This window comes from Spea bombifrons, chromosome 6, assembly GCF_027358695.1.
Source record: "Spea bombifrons isolate aSpeBom1 chromosome 6, aSpeBom1.2.pri, whole genome shotgun sequence".
Classification (NCBI taxonomy): domain Eukaryota; kingdom Metazoa; phylum Chordata; class Amphibia; order Anura; family Pelobatidae; genus Spea; species Spea bombifrons.
Genome location: NC_071092.1, coordinates 10398455 through 10417977, shown reverse-complemented (window position 1 = coordinate 10417977; position 19523 = coordinate 10398455). Strand labels below are relative to the sequence as shown.

The window sequence follows — 19523 nt, the reverse complement described above, 5'->3', positions numbered from 1 at the left end:
GCATGGATGTGTATGTATAAGTGTTTGTGTGTGAGCATGGATGTGTAAGGAGTGTAAGATGAAGTGTGTGTTAACGTGAGTGGTGTGAGGTAGTGTGTGTGTGTCAGAATGAGTGTGCACATGTGTTAGTGAGTATGGGTAAGTGTGTGTTAGCATGTATAAATTTGTGTGTTTTATATTTATGTGCCAGCGTGTATGTTGGAGAGGGGCATACACTCTAGCCAAAATCAGCCCTACTCTCGGGTAGACCCTTCATAATGCATAGTGACGTAAGTGGGAGAAATGTTTCACTGCACCTCACATACATTAGTGGAGCTCTGATTTGTGTTATTTCACATTGCATTAACCTAGCTATTTTTCTCTGTTCTTCTAATCATTTGCACCCAGATGGTTACCGTTAACATATGCATGACATCAACCTTTAACAGCCTTTAACTTATAGCAACTAAATTCACCAAACACGCTGTATAGTAGGTACAAAAAAGTATTTACAACAGTGAAGTTATATTCACGCAGCGCCCCCTGCTGCTGAATCCATTGAACAACAGACTTTCCCGGAGTCTCCCGCCAAAACTCAGAGACTTCCCAGGTATGCTTATAATTATGGCAATACAGAACTTGGAATAGCAATAGTGTTACGATTTTGTTAGCGTTATGATTTAGTAAGGGTTATGATTTTGTTAGTTACAATTTTGTTAGAGTTCTGATTTTGTTAGCGTTACGATTTTGTTAGTTATGATTTTGTTAGTTATTATTTTGTTAGGGTTATGATTTTGTTAGTTATTATTTTGTTAGGGTTATGATTTTGTTAGTTATCATTTTGTTAGCGTTATGATTTTGTTATTATTTTGTCAGGGTTATGATTTTGTTACGGTTATAATTTTGTTAGTTATTATTTTGTTAGGGTTATGATTTTGTTAGGGTTATGATTTTGTTAGTTATTATTTTGTTAGGGTTATGATTTTGTTACGGTTATGATTTTGTTAGTTATTATTTTGTTAGCGTTATGATTTTGTTAGGTACGATTTTGTTTTGTTACGGTTATGATTTTGTTACGGTTATGATTTTGTTAGCTTTATTTTTAGCTTGAATGCTACTTTAGATTTAGTGGTCATAATGTGCCATAGAAAATGTGGCGGCAGACTGCACCATGCATGCTGATATAGCGTATGTGTTAGAAGGATATTACGCGTGGAGAGAGGCCTGAGATCATCTGAGATCATAATATTCTGCGGGGACCAAAGCCGGTCAGTCAGGTGCGCTGCCAGAATTCTCGGTGCTGTACTGGCGCTGTTCGCAAATAAAACATGTTTTAAACAATTTTTTGTCATAAGATATCTTAAGGTTTTCCAGAGACAAAGACTAATTGTTACTCTATTATACGTTTCAAATTACTACTAACCACCATATAAGAGCCTTTCATAGTATCAACTATTATTTTAAAGCTAAATAGCTTTTTTTTTAATTTTTACTATTCCAAGTGTTTGTTACAGAACATCGAACAAAACAGAACGAAACGCAGGAACCGTCCCTAAAAACTTAAGCTTGTTGGAGAGTGTGTATTCGCCACACACGGAGGACTACTTCTCCCAGAAGTCTGTGCGAGAAAACGCAGATCAGCCGGATAAACCAGACCTGAACTGCATCTCCCAGGATACATTGTGCTGAGGCGCATGCGCTCTATGTGTGTGTCGTTTCGCTGGCGTTGACGTTGATGGGTGGAAGTGCCAGGCCTTTTCCGGAAGACGCGGCCCTAGTGCCCACATACACTGTGGGAAAGGCCGAGGCTGCGGCCTGCCTTGAACTTTGTGAGCGGAGGAGGCATTGGCAGAGTGGCGGCATCAGGGGGGGGTTCGCTTATGTCGCTGTATGTAAAGAGATCAGTGTATGTTTAAAGTTGGGAGGTGAAGGGGATTGGACATTTATTGATCAATCGAGTTAGAGGGGGGGTGAGTGACAGCTGGGGTCAAGGGTCACAGTCTGCTGGAGCTGGATGACAGTGAGATCTCAGGGGTCTGTTGGCCATTCAGCCTGATAGGGAAAGGCTCTTTTTTATATTTTTTTTGCCAAAACAGTATCCACTGGGGCCTAGTACAGGTAATAGTAGGGTGCTTAGAGGCCGGTGTCCAGGGTTGCCCCAGAATCAGAGGCCGGTGAGGTTACCCCCCCTTTTGCTGCCATGCTGCGCTCCTTCCCTACCACTCGCCTAGTTTCTGCCCTCTCTGGAAGCAGTGTGCTGGTGAAGTGCCTGTGGGGAGCTGTGTTGCTTCTTTACCTCATTTCGTTTTGGGTTGACACCGCGCGGGTACTTGCTGTCACCCCTGGTTTGCTTTTGCCCCCTAATCTGTGGCTTTGGACTGTGGTCACCCATGGACTCGTGGAAGTGCACGTTTGGGATGTCATTGCCAACCTTCTCCTGACACTAGGAGCCGGCCGTCGTCTGGAGCCGCTTTGGGGGGCTCCTGAACTGCTTCTGTTTTATGGTGTGGTGAGTGTAGCTGTGGGGGTCCTGAGTGCACTCTGGTTTCTACTGGCATACGCTGCAACGTCGGACCTGCATTTCCTTTTCTCGGCTCGCATCCATGGATTCCCAGGATTTGCAGGAGCTGTTCTGGTGGCCCATAAGCAGACAGTTGGAGACGGGCAACTGGAGCCACGGCGCTGGGTGCGTGCGATGCCCCAAATTGTCCTACTGGCAGTAACAGTTTTGAGTGCGGTTGGTCTGGTCCCAAGCCGAATGCTGGTGGGATACACTATCGGAATGCTGTCAGGCTGGGTGTACCTGCGCTTCTACCAACGACACAGCCGGGGCAGAGGAGACATGTCTGAACATTTCTCGTTCACCAGCTTCTTCCCGGGTCCCATTCAACCAGCTACTGCGCTGCTTGGCAATCTCACGCATGCTGCCCTGGTGAAGCTGCGTTTGTGCCCGCGTGCGGTCAAGAGATACGACGTGGGAGCTCCTTCTTCCATTACCATCAGCTTACCGGGTACAGACCCTCAGGATGCAGAGAGGAGAAGGTAACTTTCCAGGAAGAACTATACTTCTAAGAACTGATACTGAGTACCTCTATTAAATAATTTTGTGTTTTAGGGTAATTTTCTCTTTTGCTTGTGTGTTGACGGTGAAAAACACTCAATTGCTTTTAACCTACACAAAATTAATAACATGTATGTTGACGATGAAGCGTGCCTCGGTATAGCTGGTGTGTATTTTTGTGTGAGTACGAGATGACGTCAAGCTATTGCCATTCTGGAAGCCCTGGAGTTCTCTGGTTCACGGTCCGACTGATCTTTTCTTGTTCATAATGCCGTTGTGGAGATGTTAATATGTTTTGGCATTGTCCCCTGTGGCAGACTGTGCTCTGTTAGAGTGTCCCAGTCAGAGAGCAGCCTGTCAGGGGAGGGGAGACAGCTTCTCATCAGCTAAACACCCGCTGGACAGAAGAATGAAAGGGACCTTGAAAGGAAGGAGGAAAAGCAGTGGAAGAAAAGCACCGGCCTTGGGCTGTTTATAACTCATCATAGCTCCATTACCCCTGCACATATGCATCCAAACACTTCCCCTACCATCCCCCCACTTTCAAGAAGCTTTACTGCAAATGGGTCATATATGTTGTGTTTACTGGCAAGTTTGTTGTTACAAGATTTCATATTTTTTGTTAAGCAGTTAAATTCTGTCACATTAGTACATATTTAACAATACATGCAGTAAAAATGTTACCATATCCTCATTCTGTTTCTACAGACAACTGGCGCTCAAGGCTCTGAATGAACGATTGAAAAAAGTAGAAGATCAAACCTCTTGGCCAAGTATGGAGGATGAGGAGGATGAAGATGGTAGTCAAAAGGAAAGCTCCTTCTTTAGCGTGGGTACCCCAGATACTTCAAGTCAAGAGCCAAACGTAACAGCATCACCCCCAGTGTAATGTCCCACCAGGCACCGTTGTGCTATTGACCAGCCTTGTCCAGCCACAGCGCAAGTGGTTGATGGTTCTCACAGATCTGTGCTTGGTATGGAGGTGCTCTCCCATGTAAAGACTACACCTCACAGGGTCCCTTCATCTCCCTGTCGACTCATATTAACACATTTGCACAGTGGATCTGTTACAAGTGGGGACCACGCTCTTCCAGAAAGGCATAATCTGTGCTCACCAACACTCCCCTTCGATTTAGTGAAGGCTTCTGCTACAGTCTGTCCACAAAATGAGCTTCCCCACTGCTCATGTCTGTCGCTTTCTGCTTTTTAGCACTCTGTAACCGCAACTGGAAACTCTCCATCTGCAAAACACCTACACGTGGACAGTAACGTTCAGAAAGGAGAACAGTTAAATGCCCCTCGGTGGCAACGTGTGCCCAGCGCCCAAAGTGGACAGCTGGTTCTTTTACCGGCTACCAGTACTGGGGTCTTTCTCATTAAAAAAGTATCTGTGAGGTTCTTGTGATTTGAGTTCTCAAGCTGCACTGCATGGGAGTGGGAGGCAGCTGGGAGTGGAAATAAAAGGGTCTTTTCTTCTGTTTTAGTATATTTTTCTTGAAGAGGGGAAAGGGGAATTCTAAATGTTGATTTTACTGTCTGAATTAAACCTTTTTGAGATTGGCTACTATTGTATTGGTGTGACCTGTGAAAATAATTTCAAATGTTGCATATTCCGATCAGCCCCCAGAATGCACAAACATAGCGTATTAAGCAGTGTTATGTTTATGCGTCCCACTGGTTTATTACAGCACAACCACCAACGTAACACATTATGGGTCAATTACTTGACGAGTCTGGTTTTGCAATGAATGGCCTATAATAGTATTCTAGTGGCTTATTTATATGGCGTTGTTATAAGTTTCATCATATTATCAGTCTAATATTTTATAGGTTATTACTTTTTTTAAATATAAGATACACATTGGGGATTGCCCCCCCCCAGCAGTCATACATAAGTTTGTATATTGAGCCAGACCACAGTATCACACTTCATTCGGTTCTCTGGTATAAGGTAAAACCATGCTTTGTGCTTTTAGAACTGGAAAAGAAGACACATGCGGGTGGGCGATGTATCAAAAAACTAGCCGAATTGAGAAATTGTCCTTATCACCCTAGCAGCCAGTGAAGTGATCTAAAGGACCATTCTGGTTATTGTTGTAGTGATTAAAAAAAAAAAAAACCTTACAAATGTTGCATGAGAATTTTTTTTTTATACAAATTCCCAATTCTTCATATCTTTTATTACCCAGCAATTAGTGTAGCAGGCAAATAAAGTTGTTGAATATTCAAAATAGCAATAAAGTGTGAATTTAAACTACGGTATATAAAAGATTTGTTGCACACTTTGATTAAATTGTAGGTAAGTGATCAGATGTCATTCCTCATATAAAGTCTCTAGGATTTATTCACTAAAGAAATCTAAAGTTGTATTTACCTGTGATAACTATGCGTTTAATTGGGCCAACCAATGGGAAGAGCAGCTTGACGTATAATAGTTGCATAGTTCATACGGTTGAAAAAAGACCTAAGTCCGTCAAGTTCAACCCTTCTACCTAACCTTCCTATTCTTGATCCAAAAGAAACTACCGTATTTGCTCGATTATAAGACGAGGTTTTTTTCAGAGCAAATGCTCTGAAAAATACCCCTCGTCTTCTAATCGGGGTCGTCTTCTAATCAGACCTCAAATAGAGGTCTGATTAGGAGACTAAGATCCAGATCCCCCGCACTGCTGCAGGGGACCTGGATCCTCCTGTCTCACCCCCCCCCCCCATCATACACACACTTACCGGTGCTTCCTTGCTTCCTACTGCGTTGCCGGGGCAGCGGGTTGACGTCTACGCGATCCGCGTAGACAACGTCCGCTGCAGCCGGAAGGAGGTGTGGCTAGCAGCGGGGGTTGTCTGCGTCCGTCGCATAGACCTTCCCCGACTGTCAGAGATTAGAGTTCCCCGCACCGGTGCGGGGAACTTTGATCTCTGACAGCCGGGGAAAGTATACGCGACGGACGCATACAAACCCCCGCTGCTAGCCACACATCCTTCCGGCTGCAGCAGAAGGCGACGTCAACCCGCTGCCCCGGCTGGAAGCACCGGTAAGAGAGGGGGGAGAGCGGGGGAAGGGGGGTGAGAGAGGGGGGGGAGCGGGGGAAGGGGGGTGAGAGAGGGGGGGATAGAGAGAGAGAGAGAGAGAGAGTGTGTGTGTGTGTGTGTGTGTTAGTTAGTTAAATGGGGGTATAGGGTGTGTGTGTGTGTTAAATGGGGGCATAGGGCATTTCTGGAGTGGCGTTAAGGGGGGATTTAATAGCGCACTCTGCCTCCTGAAATGCCTTATACCTCCCTATATGCCACTCTGCCCCATAATATGCCTTTTAACCCCCTAAATGGCAGAGTGGCATATAGGGGTATAAGGCATTTCTGGAGGCAGAGTGCTCTATACAATGCCTTTTAACTCCCATAATGTCACTCTGCCTCCTGAAATGCCTTATACCTCCCTATATGCCACTCTGCCCCATAATATGCATTTTAACCCCCTAAATGCCAGAATGGGATATAGGGGTATAAGGCATTTCTGGAGGCAGAGTGGCACATAGGGGGTCAAAAGGCATACCATGGGGCACAGTGGCATATAGAGGGTTAAAAGGCATATCATGGGCCACAGTGCCATATTGGAGTGGCAAGCCTGGGGGCAGATGTGCGTAACTGGGGGACAGGTTGGAAAATACAAGAAATAAAAACAAAAAAAATCTTTTTCTCAATCATAGCTTTTATTAAAAAAAATAGTTTACATGAATTAACATTTACTGGTAAAACTTTTTTCCTTTGGGGTCGTCTTATATTCAGGCTTTTTCTTTTTTTCCTAAGTTAATATTCAGATTTTGGGGGGTCGTCTTATAATCAGGGTCGTCTTATAATCGAGCAAATACGGTAATTAAGCTACCGTACTTCAAATTCTGCCATCAGGGGGAAAAAAAATTCCTTCTTGACTCCAAGAGGCAATCGGATTTCTCCTTGGATCAAGAAGCTCTAAAATATTAATTTTATTCTACTTATAGCCCTGTATGTCATGCCTTTCTAAAAAAAAATATCCAGACCCCTTTTGAAGGCATCTAATGTATTTGATAACACCACCTCCCTTGGCAGTGAATTTCATACCTTTATTGTCCTCACTGTAAAGAATCCCTTCCTTTGTCGTCTATGAAATATCCGCTCTTCCAGTCTCAGAGGGTCACTGAAGAGCTCGCTATATTGGCCCTGCATATATTTATAATGTAAAGTAACATTAGACACTATAATTTATATATGAAATACAAAAATCATATTCCTCATGTGCTTCAGACACCACTGTGTTACTGGGCTACTTAGCTGCCCTCTTCTGTAAACATGCGTGTATGTTACATGTGCATACGGTACATGGTATATATGTGATACTACTGCACCAGGTGGCAGGAGCCCCCCGTACCCTTTTCTCTAACATCCACATCATTACATTTTTGGGAAACCATCCCTTTAACCCACCTGTGGCTTAGATGAGTGCTTCAGCCAGTCTTCATAGAGCGCTCTCCTGCTTGGCATGGGATCTGAGATCGTATCTTAGACTTCTACCTTATTAATTGCAGTAAAAGACCCCAAGGTATAATGATTAACGGGAGCAACTCCAAACTCATGCTCTGGTGTGGTCAGGTTCTACACCCAGCAAGAAGGATCAACGCCAGCAGCACTCGAACATTTTAAAGCAGTCTATGTACCTACGTCAGGGAGAGCGGTGGTCCGGGTCTGTCTCTAGGAATTAATAATCATGTGATTTGATTTCCATTTACTGTGTGTATTGGGACTGGCCTAATACAAACTGTATACTTAAAGATGCGTCAGGAACCTCTAAAAATGGACATAGTATATAAAAAAAAGTAGGTTATCATAAACAGGATTACATACAGCATTAGTGATATGTTTTGTGCTTTTAACACATATTCTAAATTGTGGACTGTAGCGTGAACCACGGCGTGAAAGAGCCAGTGTAGACATGCAATCGTATCCAGAATAAATTCAGACCTAGATAAGGTATAACATGTTCTCCCAAGTTCTAACAAAGAAGCTCTCTTCCACAACATACAGTGAGAATCTGAAAATGTACAAGTGGAATTATGTTATTAGGCCTACCTTTTGTGTTACACATTGACAAGTATATAAATAAATTTTAAAAAGTTTAATGGACACTTTATAAGGTTCTGGCTCAGCGTCGTGGCTGCTGCTGTGCAGAATTTAACATGACTAAGGGTAAAAGAGATACGTAGGAAGGCAATGGGTTTTTATGATCCAAGCTTTATTTTTGCTTTTGATAAGTAGAACCAGGCACACTCACCAGATTAACCATGAACTCTACAGACTCTTCAGTAACAATGCCAGCATCATCAGTCAGTGAAGGCTTTGGCTGAGAATCATGGGAGCCACAATCTGAAGCAGCCCTTCTTTCACCTGTGGAAAACACCGCCACTGATAGTAGCTGTCCTCGGACAACAGTTGTAACCCAGCTACTATTGTGGGCTTTAAATCCCAGTAAACTCGGCAAAATGTCCGAGAATGCTGAGATTAGCAGTATAAATCCCCTATAGGAGAGAAAACATACTGAGGCGCCTTTCAACATTATTGGTATTAAACTAATCTCATAATAGCAAAGAACATATAGAACATATTAATACAGTTCACAACAAGCCAATTTAAATATAAAAAAATATTTTATTTTAAACCACGGATAATACAATAAAATCCAGTAAAATTCTGTAACGAGTGAGGCATGGCCAGGCTGCGTATTTCAACCAACAAAACACAAAAATGTTACTTTTACCCACAGTAACTCCACTCTCCATAAGTTCTTGCGTGCCAGTCATCGGATAGCATACATAGGATAGTATTGGACCTTATACTATGTATGTTTGTTCATAAAAGACAGCCATGTCTGATCTCCAGCAATGTCATGAGGGGGGGTAGCTGATGAATGCTCTGCCGTCTGTTCTTAAGGCTGGCTTCTCTTGCGATAGAGATACGCATTGCTTACCTGGCTCATAATCACCAAACCAGTAAAAATGGGACACAAGGCACATAAATACCAGGACAAACCAGTTACTGAAGCCGTGAACCATAGAGAGCACATGCCCAAAAGGAGACTAGCACAGCCAAGTTGATAGCCCAGCAGGCCAGCTGTGGCATGATAGAGCTTGCGGGTGGCCAAAGTCCAACGTTGCAGCAGCTTGGGATAGAGTAAAGACACCCCTCCAAGGCTCTGAACCAAAGCCCACAGCACGGTCAGACCTCCTAGAAGCCCATGCCACGTTGAGAAGTGCGGCTTGTCCTGTAGAACTTTGTTGGCATAAATGATTCCAAAGCCTAGCAATGCACAGAGCACAGACAGTAGTTGAAGAGCCCAGTGCACTCGCACTTTAGCTTTGCGAGAGAAGGAACGGAAGAGAGAAGTGTCTGGAGAGAAAACCAGGATCGCCTCTGTCATCAGGAAGGAGAACTGCGGAGACACGTATATGAGAAATACTTCACACATTCAATTACAAAGTAACGGTATGGAGACAGTTATCAATAAAAATACTCCATATTAAAATCCATTGTGCTGGGGGCTGTGGCTTTTACAACAAACCCCAGCTTAACACTTTCAGCTCCGGACTGCACTGCTTAGAAGGAACACTGCTTGCAATATCTAAAAATAAAAGAACATTTATGTTCCCTATTATAGCACAAACTATCAAATCTGTGAAAGCAGAATGGTTTACAATGGCCCATGTAGATTTTCAGTAGAATCTGTCCTTATATTACTGTTAGCTGTGTGTCCCCTGCTGTTATAATAGGATGAGTACGTGGAATGGACCTGCATCCCTGGGATGACAACATGAATCTCCCATGCGAGAAGGGCCAGGTGGGTCCGTACACTGGCACGTCATGGTGAGGCATTTCTAATGCCAACTTAGTTTTAGTAAATAGACCTTATTTGTCTCTTTATGGTTGGGTGGGCTCGCTGTTGATTACACCCAGATGCATGAAGGTTTCGCTAACAAAACAGCAGAAAATAATGTTTCATAGAAACATATCTCTAATGCTCACTACTGTCAAGAAGGATCTCTTAATCAAGATATTAACCAATATATTCAACTGAATAGAGCCCTCCCTACAACTTGACAATTACCATATTTGCTCCATTATAAGACGACCCCCCCCAAAATCTGAATATTAATTAGGAAAGAAAAAAAAAAAGCCTGAATATAAGACGGCCCTATAGGAAAAAAGTTTTACCAGTAAATGTTAATTCAAGTAAACTATGTAAACTATTTTTTTAATGAAAGCTATGATTGAGAAAAACATTTTGTTTTTAATTCCTTTTATTTTCCAACCTGCCCCGCAGTTATGCACATCTGCCCCAGGCTTGCCACTCTGCCCCATAAATGCCTTAAACCCCCTATATGCCACTGTGGCCCATGATATGCCTTTTAACCCTCTAAATGCCACTGTGCCCCAGGGAGGTATAAAGCATTTCAGGAGGCAGAGTGGCATACAGAGGGTTAAAAGGCATTCCTGGAGGCAGAGTGGCATTATGGGGGTTAACAGGCAGAGCACTCTGCCTACAGAAATGCCTTATGGCCCCCATTTAACCCCCCCCAAAACAAAAAAAAAACTTACTGGTGCTTCTGACTCCCGATGTGTTGTCCGGGCAGCGTGTAGGCAACTTCCGCTGCAGCCGGAAGGAGGTGCGTCCATCGCGCAGACCTTCCCCGGCTGTCAGAGAGAATTCCCCGGGGAAGGGAACTCTGATCTCTGACAGCCAGGGAAGATCTGCGCGAAGCAGACAACCCCCACTGCTAACCGCACCTTCTTGCGGTTGCAGCGGAAGTTGTCTACGTGAATCGCGCAGATGTCTGCACGCTGCCCCGGCTACACACCTGGGACTCAGAAGCACCGGTAAGTTGGGGGGGGGGGACAGGAGGATCCAGGTCCCCTGCTGCGCTGCGGGGCATCTGGATCTTAGTCTCATAGTCAGACCTATTTGAGACGAGGGGTATTTTTCAGAGCATTTGCTCTAAAAAAAACCTCGTCTTACAATCGAGCAAATACAGTACTCCTTGGAGAATCATATTCATAATTAACATTTACTCAGCAGCATATTCTCTCTGCTTAATAGCGCAACAGCATTGAGGTTGGAACCACAATCACCCCACCGCAAAAACAGTATACAGAACATAAGCACTTAATTCTGCCTTGTTTCCAATACTCACTGCGAGAGTCATAAGGAACGGGTGCCATGAGAAAAGAGCTGGGGGGAAAAAAAATAATATTATGAATAATACAAGACATCATGAGATTTGGGTAAACACTGGGATGTCACCCAAACGCCAGTATTATGCTATAGAACAACGCCCCACAAACACAAATTAATTGTTCAGGGCAATTCAGTGCACCGAGCATTGTTTTTAGAAATACAAATTAAATATACAAATATTTTGGAGGTTTATGACTATTTCTGCATTACACTTAACTGAAAAGTCCCTTTATATTATATATTTTCATGGTTTTGCCACTTGCAAATTCAGAATCCCCATATTCATTTGCCCCTTTTCCCACCCAAAGATATTTTCCATATGGGACATTCAATGTGGCTAATAGTTGCGCAAAACCTCAAGCAATGGTTCTAAAGAACCTCTGCACACTCTCCAGCCACTGATTGGTTGCTTGAAGCAACCAATCAGTGCCAAAAATCACTGGACCATGGAGGACGTGGGGAGATGCAGTTTCTACCTAAGGCAAGTACTTTTTTTTTCTTTTTTCACAGTTATTCACATTAAAGTACTCAAAAAGTACTTTAATATGCATTATTCTTTGGGGTTTATTCACCAAAGCAAGATTTTGGAGGTGTTTGCCGTTTCATTCACTGACTTTGAAGATCTTTATGAAGAGCCAACACTGGCAAGGTTCTACAGCAAGAAGGGGTGAGTTTACCCTGCTTAATGCAGAATTAAATCAATGAGAAGACTCAAGAATGTATAGTTATGCGTTATGATGGACCAACCAAAGCCATTCTTGTAGGAGACATCACACCCTTCCGTCTGAAGGAATACTCACTTGTGCCGGGCTGGGACACGCAAATCACGTACACCGTGAAGGTAATAGTAGCCAGATGAGCTGCGGCCCCTGATAACGTACGCAGAGTGCGATGTACACGCGAGTCACTGTCAGAGCTCTGAGACATGATAATACCTGCCCAAAAAAAATGCATACATTATAGCTCCAGGCAAAACACTTACACAACCCAATCATATTAATTAGAACACATTATATTGTTTCATATTAATTACTTTACAATTAATACAATTGCCAGACTTATTTCGGAAGGTTATATCCCAGGGACAATACGGTACAACCGTCATCATCATCATCACAACCCCTGAGTCTCTAACGCTTGTTTTCCTCTTGTGAGATAATCATAAATAATACTTTTTTCACCTACAGCTCTAAAACCTCTAAATATTATTACATTGCATTATTATAAACTACTGAACTTTGGTATCTAATAATAAAATCAAATTGAAATATTAAATATTTGGTTTTAACCAGAAAAAGTAACAGCTCCACAAACATCAAACGGTATTAATGAACACAGATTTTTACATTCTAGGAATTCTACTAACACAACCCACACACAGAACCGACAATAATCACACAAAGCAACACACAGCATTTGCTCCATTGCTATTGAAACCCAGTATCTCTAAAAGGTAAGACCCATTCATTACCAGAGGAAGCAGCACAGCCTCAATACACAGTAACAGAAAATAGTGTCATTTGGTTCCACGCAAATTACCCACGCAGAGTGTCCCACACTGTGACACAGACCTGAGGCGAGGGTCCTCTCTGGCTGTAGGTGTCTATATGCTGTCACTTTGAAAGCCCCCCTTCCCGTCTAGCAACTTCCTGTTATAATGTATGTGTTTACTTCCTCCTGATATCTCACCATATATACATATACATATATACTCTTCCTGTCTATATCTATACAGCTTTCCTTCTTCTGCCCATGAATTACCAACCAGCCCTCTAAGCTACGATCATTGGACAAAACCCCTGTCAATCACTATCGGGCTCGCTCTGTGGCAGCTATTTCCGGGTTTGTGGCTTTGAGACTTCGCAGCTCATAGTTTTGAAATAGCTGGGGCATCAGCCAATGAACTTTGGAATCTATAGATGAGGGCGGGGTATTGCACGGGAGAGAGGCTTGGAACGCTCACATGGTCGTTCTGGTTGACAATAAACAGTGGGATGCGTTATAGGTGGCCCAGTATATGTATAGGGTGAGAATCTTTGAACAGGAAGATTTATCATGAGTAAGTGGATCTGGGATATGACTGTATACTGTATATACTATATATATATATATATATATATATATATATATATATATATATATATATATATATATATATATATATATATATATATATATATATATATATATATACATACATACATACATGGATGGATATGTATAGTGTATGTTTGCATGTATTATGTGTTCTAATTAGGTTGTGATCTAAGGTAAGCTAGCAAAACTAGACACCTATAGATTTTACATGCTAAAATTATATTATTTTATACATAATTATTATAATTAAAACAATAATTAAACGAGCTGTCAGCTGGCAGAATGGTAAGTTAATATTTAAAATGCTAAAAGCAGAATGACAGACTTGTTATAGCTTGGTGTCTGTACTCGGTTGCCTTGTGTATCCATATCGATGGTGCTGCCCTGGAATATGTAGAACCCATATCGCTTCTGTAAAAGACACGTTGTTGTTATGTTTGTGGTTTTGCAGTGATGTCTAGTCGCAGGATTGAGTGTATTTTTTTCAGCGAGTTCCACCCAACCCTTGGGCCCAAGATAAGTTACCAGGTGAGAAGCCTCTGTGTTCTTATTGGGAATAGAAGGTGGCTCATAATTTCATTATTATCTGTGTTTTATCACTGGATGTGGTTTAGAATGAATTTCTTTTAAAATTCTATATTCCGTATAAATGACATTAACATAAACAATATATATCTATTAGGAGTTCTTTAATCATTCACAAAATTCAAATAACAGATTGGAGTCTGGGGCAGATCTAGAGCTCGTTCTCAGGGGACACAGCCCCAGGCACTCGCGCCAGGCAGCCCCAGGCACTCGCGCCAGGCAGCCCCAGGCACTCGCGCCAGGCAGCCCCAGGCACTCGCGCCAGGCAGCCCCAGGCACTCGCGCCAGGCAGCCCCAGGCACTCGCCCCAGGCAGCCCCAGGCACTCGCCCCAGGCAGCCCCAGGCACTCGCCCCAGGCAGCCCCAGGCACTCGCCCCAGGCAGCCCCAGGCACTCGCCCCAGGCAGCCCCAGGCACTCGCCCCAGACAGCCCCAGGCACTCGCCCCAGGCAGCCCCAGGCACTCGCCCCAGACAGCCCCAGGCACTCGCCCCAGGCAGCCCCAGGCACTCGCCCCAGGCAGCCCCAGGCACTCGCCCCAGGCAGCCCCAGGCACTCGCCCCAGGCAGCCCCAGGCACTCGCCCCAGGCAGCCCCAGGCACTCGCGCCAGACAGCCCCAGGCACTCGCCCCAGACAGCCCCAGGCACTCGCCCCAGACAGCCCCAGGCACTCGCCCCAGACAGCCCCAGGCACTCGCCCCAGACAGCCCCAGGCACTCGCCCCAGACAGCCCCAGGCACTCGCCCCAGACAGCCCCAGGCACTCGCCCCAGACAGCCCCAGGCACTCGCCCCAGACAGCCCCAGGCACTCGCACCAGACAGCCCCAGGCACTCGCACCAGACAGCCCCAGGCACTCGCACCAGACAGCCCCAGGCACTCGCACCAGACAGCCCCAGGCACTCGCACCAGACAGCCCCAGGCACTCGCACCAGACAGCCCCAGGCACTCGCACCAGACAGCCCCAGACGTGCATACAGAAATCCATACTAACACACGTCTATACACTCACATTAACATACCCAAACACTAACGTACAAATACTAACATGCACACACATACCCTGCAGATACACATAGTCACACACACTAACATATCCAGAGCTTAGAGGGTTTTTTTGTCTATATAAATTTCTAACCTTTGGTAAAGTCTGTGGGATCAGGGGATGGTCTTCTTTGGAGCAAAGGGAATGTGGGACGTAACTTACGGAATTTCTAGTGGTTTTGCCGCGCGTCAGTGGTCTGCGCCGTACTCCTGCGGTAAGTTATATGACTGTGATCTATATTCTCAGGTGCCGGAGGAGTACATTTCTCGGGAGCTCTTTGATACCGTGCAGGTGTATATCATAACCAAGCCTGAGCTACAGAACAAGCTGATCACTGTGTGAGTATACAGGAATGTCCTACTACGTATTCCTAATGACAGGGAAGTATTACGCTTTCTGAATCTACTACCCACCCTAACATCACCTACTGATCTCTGCGTTTTGCAGCACTGCTATGGACAAGAAGCTGATCGGCTGCCCTGTCTGCATTGAAAACAAGAAGTACAGTCGCAACGCTCTGCTTTTTAACCTGGGGTTTGTGTGCGACGCTCGGGCCAAGACGTGTGCTTTGGAGCCCATCGTGAAGAAGCTGGCGGGATATCTCACCACATTAGAGGTTACTTCTGATAGCAGACAGAATCCTGACACTTAGATCGCAATCTAGTCTTCTCTCTGGTGTAGCTGGCCATTTACTGCAAAACAAGCATTTTCCCCCATATCATGTGGGTTAAACATCAGGTTATTAGTATACATTTTAGGACGCTCATCTTTAATAACAAGAACTGCTCAATACCAGCTGTAATTTTTACAGAATTACCCTTATTTTTGGTTATTTCCAGATCTCTAGGGTATATTGTGCAAATTAGATGATTTCGTTGCCAAGTGATCCTTGAATTAGTGTTAACGTGCAGGTACACAAGTATTAAAATGATCTGATATGTTGAACCATGAGAGCTTTATGGGAACTGTCACCGTTCCACACCATGTACCGCAGGTCTTATAATATTTCTTTAATAGAGGGAATTTGTACACAAATATTTAGTTACAAAAATGGTTAATGTATATAATATATATATCTGGTATATAATAAAAATATATCTGGAACTGTGATATAATCAAGATCTTACAATCTAGTACAATATATAGATGTGTTCTAGTACTATAGAAAAAGTTCCTCCTTTGTGCGTCCTTGTCTGTATTTAAGGCTCATACGCTGATAAATATTGTGTTTTATTCCCGTGTAGTTGGAATCGGGCTTTATCTCGAATGAGGATAGCAAGCAGAGACTGGTGCCTATAATGAGCACCTTGCTGGAAGAACTGAACTCTACAGGAGAATGTTCTCTTCGCATAGGTATTCCGAACTAAATCTGTTTTTTTAAGCACAGGTTTATCAGCAACTCTTTGTGATTAGCTTATGTTTTTTCGCAGACGAAAGTAACACCATGCACTTGAAGGTGATCGATCTGCGTCCAGAACCGCCTGCCGCGCAGGAATATGACGTTCCGGTCTTCACAGAAGATAAGGATGATTTCTGTAATGAACAGTGGGACTTGACAACGCAGCAGGTGACGAGGGAATGCTGTATCGCTACCGACTGAGCGCCTCAGGCGTCTTAGATGCTAACCTCTCTTACTGCTCTTCAGATACTCCCCTACATCGATGGGTTTCGGCACATCCAGAAGATCTCTGCGGAGGCAGACGTGGAGCTGAATCTCGTGCGGATCGCAATCCAGAACTTGATGTGAGTGTGTGGGAAAGGAAATCTCTAAAGTAAATAAGCGTATCATAGGAAAGCATGTGAGATAAGTGGGTAAGCGGGCATGGGCGAGAGGTGACACCGTAGTCCATACAGACACTTCGAGCCACCTTAACCCAGGCTTGCGCCTGGCCGTTTTTGACAAGCTGTGCCAAGCCAAGTACTATATATACCATTCTAGACATTAAAAAAAGCCAATGTGATGATGATGATGAAAATAAGCAAGTCACTATCTATATATTAGTTTTTTTTTTGAAAGGTATCCTTTTCTTTTCTGAGTATCTACATGGTTATTCCTTCCAATTATTATATACTGTATATCCCCCATTGTTAATTTATTGTTGACTGGTTCAGGCAGCCTTTGTAAGGATAGGTAAGAGGACGTCTGTGCAGGTAATTGATTAGATAATGCTGCTCCTGCCACATGCTGCCACCAGTCTCAACTTCTATGAGATGAACCTTTAACCTATGTATATAAAAAACACAACCCATGATTGGCAAGCAAAATGCACAACCTATAGGTAGTTTCAATACATTTAGTGGATTCATGCTAAAAGCAGTGATCAGGGTGATGATGATGACCTTGTTTAAGGTCATGTGTTTGTGCTGCTTGGTCCTTGACCAGATCAGTTCTTAATCTTCCTTCTCATTGGTATTTAATGTTCCTTCTCTGTAGGTACTATGGTGTAGTAACTTTGGTTTCGATATTTCAGGTAAGGTCACTCTTTGTTCTGTTTCTCCGAAGTAGATGGTGTGTTTGACAGTGTACAGTGATTGTCTACTGCCTCATTGTTGTTATCTCCCAGATCAATGATAGCAAACCCCTCTATCTTACCTATAGTATTCCAACGTGTACTGCACCACCCCCCGCGTCCAGGAACTGATACATGACAAAGCTTTACAGGAGGAATGCATGTCTTATATCTGCAAACCAGGTAGAGTTCCCTGACACTGTTTGCCGTACAACCGGTTGACAAAGATCTCGATCGTTTTATAGAAACCAAGGAGTTTTGCTTCCTCTGCGCAGGGCACAAGCGGCCTAGTCTCCGTGATGTATTCCAGTTGTATTGTGGCCTAAGCCCGGGAACTACAGTGAGAGACCTTATTGCCAGATACGGCCAGCAGCTTCAGAGGGTGGATGAAAGGTCAGAGATCACCTAATCCTTTTCTGTTGCCGTTGTAAAGCTTGTGTATAATAATTCAACTTTAAGACCGCCTTGTTTTCTGCCTGCTATAATATGTAGAACTGCTGCTATTTCTGTCAAAATAGGAAGCTGATCCAGTTTGGACTGATGAAGAAGCTCATCAGACGGCTACAGAAATACCCAGTGAAGGTGTCGCGTGACGAGCGCAGCCCACCGGCCCGTCTCTACACTGGAAGCCATAGCTATGATGAGATCTGCTGCAAAACAGGTGAGGGATCATTTGTAACCCACTGTTCATTCTATTTTGTGTATTTATTCTACTTGAATGCATGAGTTGTCCCTTACAGTCAAGTTCAGTGAGGTTTTAAAGGGGGTTATTTCACCAACCAAGACCAGTGACATATTCTGGACTAGGCAAAATCAGGGGCAAATCTCCCTCTTGGGCAATCAGGTCCTCCTGGTGTCCCACTGCACAAAGGGAGATCTCGGGGGGGGGGGTCAAGGTAAGGCCCAAGGTAAATGGTCACTGACCAAAAGCTGTAGATTTCTTGCCATAAGCTGACGGCTTAGAGCTTATGGTCCCATGCAGAATCCATTGATAATAGGGGCCAATTGTGTGAAACTCACACACATGAATCCTGTTCGTATTTGGTTCAGTGGTCCAGAGCACAAATTATTTAATCTTTTGTGATCAATTCCTTAAGTGCTGTATATCTGCATCCTTTGTTACCCTGTAAACACTTTACTGCATTGTTCCTGCGCATGTTTTGGAGCGGGGGGGTGGTGCTGGGAGTCGTACAGTGACTTTTACATGCTTTTCACAGGGATGAGTTATCGGGAACTCGATGAGAGGCTGGACAGCGATCCTAATATCATTGTATGTTTGAAGTGATGATCTGAGGACATTGATCTGCTCAGGGAAGCGTGACATGTTCAGTTACGCCTTTTTTGATGGAAAAGAAATAAATATGGTTTATGAAAATTCTTTATGTACATAAAATACAATTAAAATTGTAACAACCATTTGTTGTATGCCGAGATCTTTGTTTTGTATTCCACAATTTTTTGAATTGTCGCTACCTCTTTATGTTTATACCTGCTGCATGTAAAGTCAAAGCAATCTATATATGTCAATAGAAAATCACAAACCAATTGAATAAGTGATGAAAGAGCAGACATCTCTGACCATCCCAAAGTTTGTACCTTCTCCAAAGCATGGATCTGAAAAAATATCACAAAATAAACATACTTTTCTTGTACAAGACCCTTAGAATACTTTGAAAACAAACCTAGGCTGACCTTAAATCAGATCCGCTTTATAATTATTTTTCCTGGGAAAAGACAAAACAAGTTTTTCCATGTTTTAGAATGTTGCTAACTTTGTTCGCCAAATGCCCCTTTGCAGAAGAGGTGGCTTATACTTATATGACAGAATACAAGCGAAACTTCACGGCATCTTGGCAACCCTCCCACAGTCTGAGCTCTACTTGCCCTGGGACACCCAGATCCCCACAAGCATCCTTTCCGACACTTTAAGACTTTCAAGAACTTTTTTGGTCTTCCTGCAGCAGAAGCTTACTGGGTTGGTTCCTCTATAATGTA

General features: G+C 43.7%; 3 protein-coding genes across 4 annotated transcripts; 2 read left to right on the top strand and 1 right to left on the bottom strand.

Moving 5' to 3' along the window:
• The first annotated feature begins 1690 nt into the window (after nt 1-1690).
• Nucleotides 1691-4518, top strand: TMEM115 (transmembrane protein 115). Its single transcript, XM_053469592.1, has 2 exons — nt 1691-3021; nt 3749-4518. The coding sequence occupies exons 1-2, from the start codon at nt 2180-2182 to the stop codon at nt 3927-3929; spliced, it is 1023 nt and encodes a 340-aa protein (XP_053325567.1). The 5' UTR covers nt 1691-2179; the 3' UTR covers nt 3930-4518.
• Nucleotides 4519-8693: 4175 nt separating this feature from the next.
• LOC128500555 (transmembrane reductase CYB561D2) lies at nt 8694-13050 on the bottom strand. The gene is made up of 4 exons (XM_053469733.1): nt 12866-13050; nt 12095-12229; nt 11251-11288; nt 8694-9494 (listed from the first exon to the last, which is right to left on the bottom strand). The coding sequence occupies exons 2-4, from the start codon at nt 12219-12221 to the stop codon at nt 8991-8993; spliced, it is 669 nt and encodes a 222-aa protein (XP_053325708.1). The 5' UTR covers nt 12222-12229; nt 12866-13050; the 3' UTR covers nt 8694-8990.
• A 176-nt stretch (nt 13051-13226) lies between these two features.
• On the top strand, nt 13227-18944 carry NPRL2 (NPR2 like, GATOR1 complex subunit). 2 transcript variants are annotated; one of them, XM_053469731.1, is made up of 12 exons: nt 13227-13353; nt 13843-13919; nt 15265-15356; nt 15466-15634; nt 16263-16371; nt 16449-16585; nt 16664-16761; nt 17453-17489; nt 17618-17711; nt 17804-17921; nt 18047-18189; nt 18746-18944. In XM_053469731.1, exons 1-12 carry the CDS (start codon nt 13350-13352, stop codon nt 18811-18813), a joined length of 1146 nt encoding a protein of 381 aa, XP_053325706.1. In that variant the 5' UTR covers nt 13227-13349; the 3' UTR covers nt 18814-18944. The 2 variants fall into 2 exon arrangements, with proteins under 2 accessions (XP_053325706.1, XP_053325707.1); XM_053469732.1 differs by having other exon boundaries at nt 13250-13320.
• Nucleotides 18945-19523: the final 579 nt, after the last annotated feature.

Excerpts from the sequence above, each read along its gene's own strand:
- TMEM115 (XM_053469592.1), top strand. The coding sequence starts at position 2,180 with ATGCTGCGCTCCTTCCCTACCACTCGCCTAGTTTCTGCCCTCTCTGGA. Across the intron at positions 3,022-3,748 it reads CAGGATGCAGAGAGGAGAAG|ACAACTGGCGCTCAAGGCTC; the intron begins GTAACTTTCCAG and ends CTGTTTCTACAG.
- LOC128500555 (XM_053469733.1), bottom strand. The coding sequence starts at position 12,221 with ATGTCTCAGAGCTCTGACAGTGACTCGCGTGTACATCGCACTCTGCGT. Across the intron at positions 11,289-12,094 it reads CGTGTCCCAGCCCGGCACAA|CTCTTTTCTCATGGCACCCG; the intron begins GTGAGTATTCCT and ends TTTTCCCCCCAG. Across the intron at positions 9,495-11,250 it reads CGTTCCTTATGACTCTCGCA|TTCTCCTTCCTGATGACAGA; the intron begins GTGAGTATTGGA and ends GTGTCTCCGCAG.
- NPRL2 (XM_053469731.1), top strand. Across the intron at positions 16,372-16,448 it reads AGAATGTTCTCTTCGCATAG|ACGAAAGTAACACCATGCAC; the intron begins GTATTCCGAACT and ends GTTTTTTCGCAG. Across the intron at positions 17,922-18,046 it reads CTTCAGAGGGTGGATGAAAG|GAAGCTGATCCAGTTTGGAC; the intron begins GTCAGAGATCAC and ends CTGTCAAAATAG.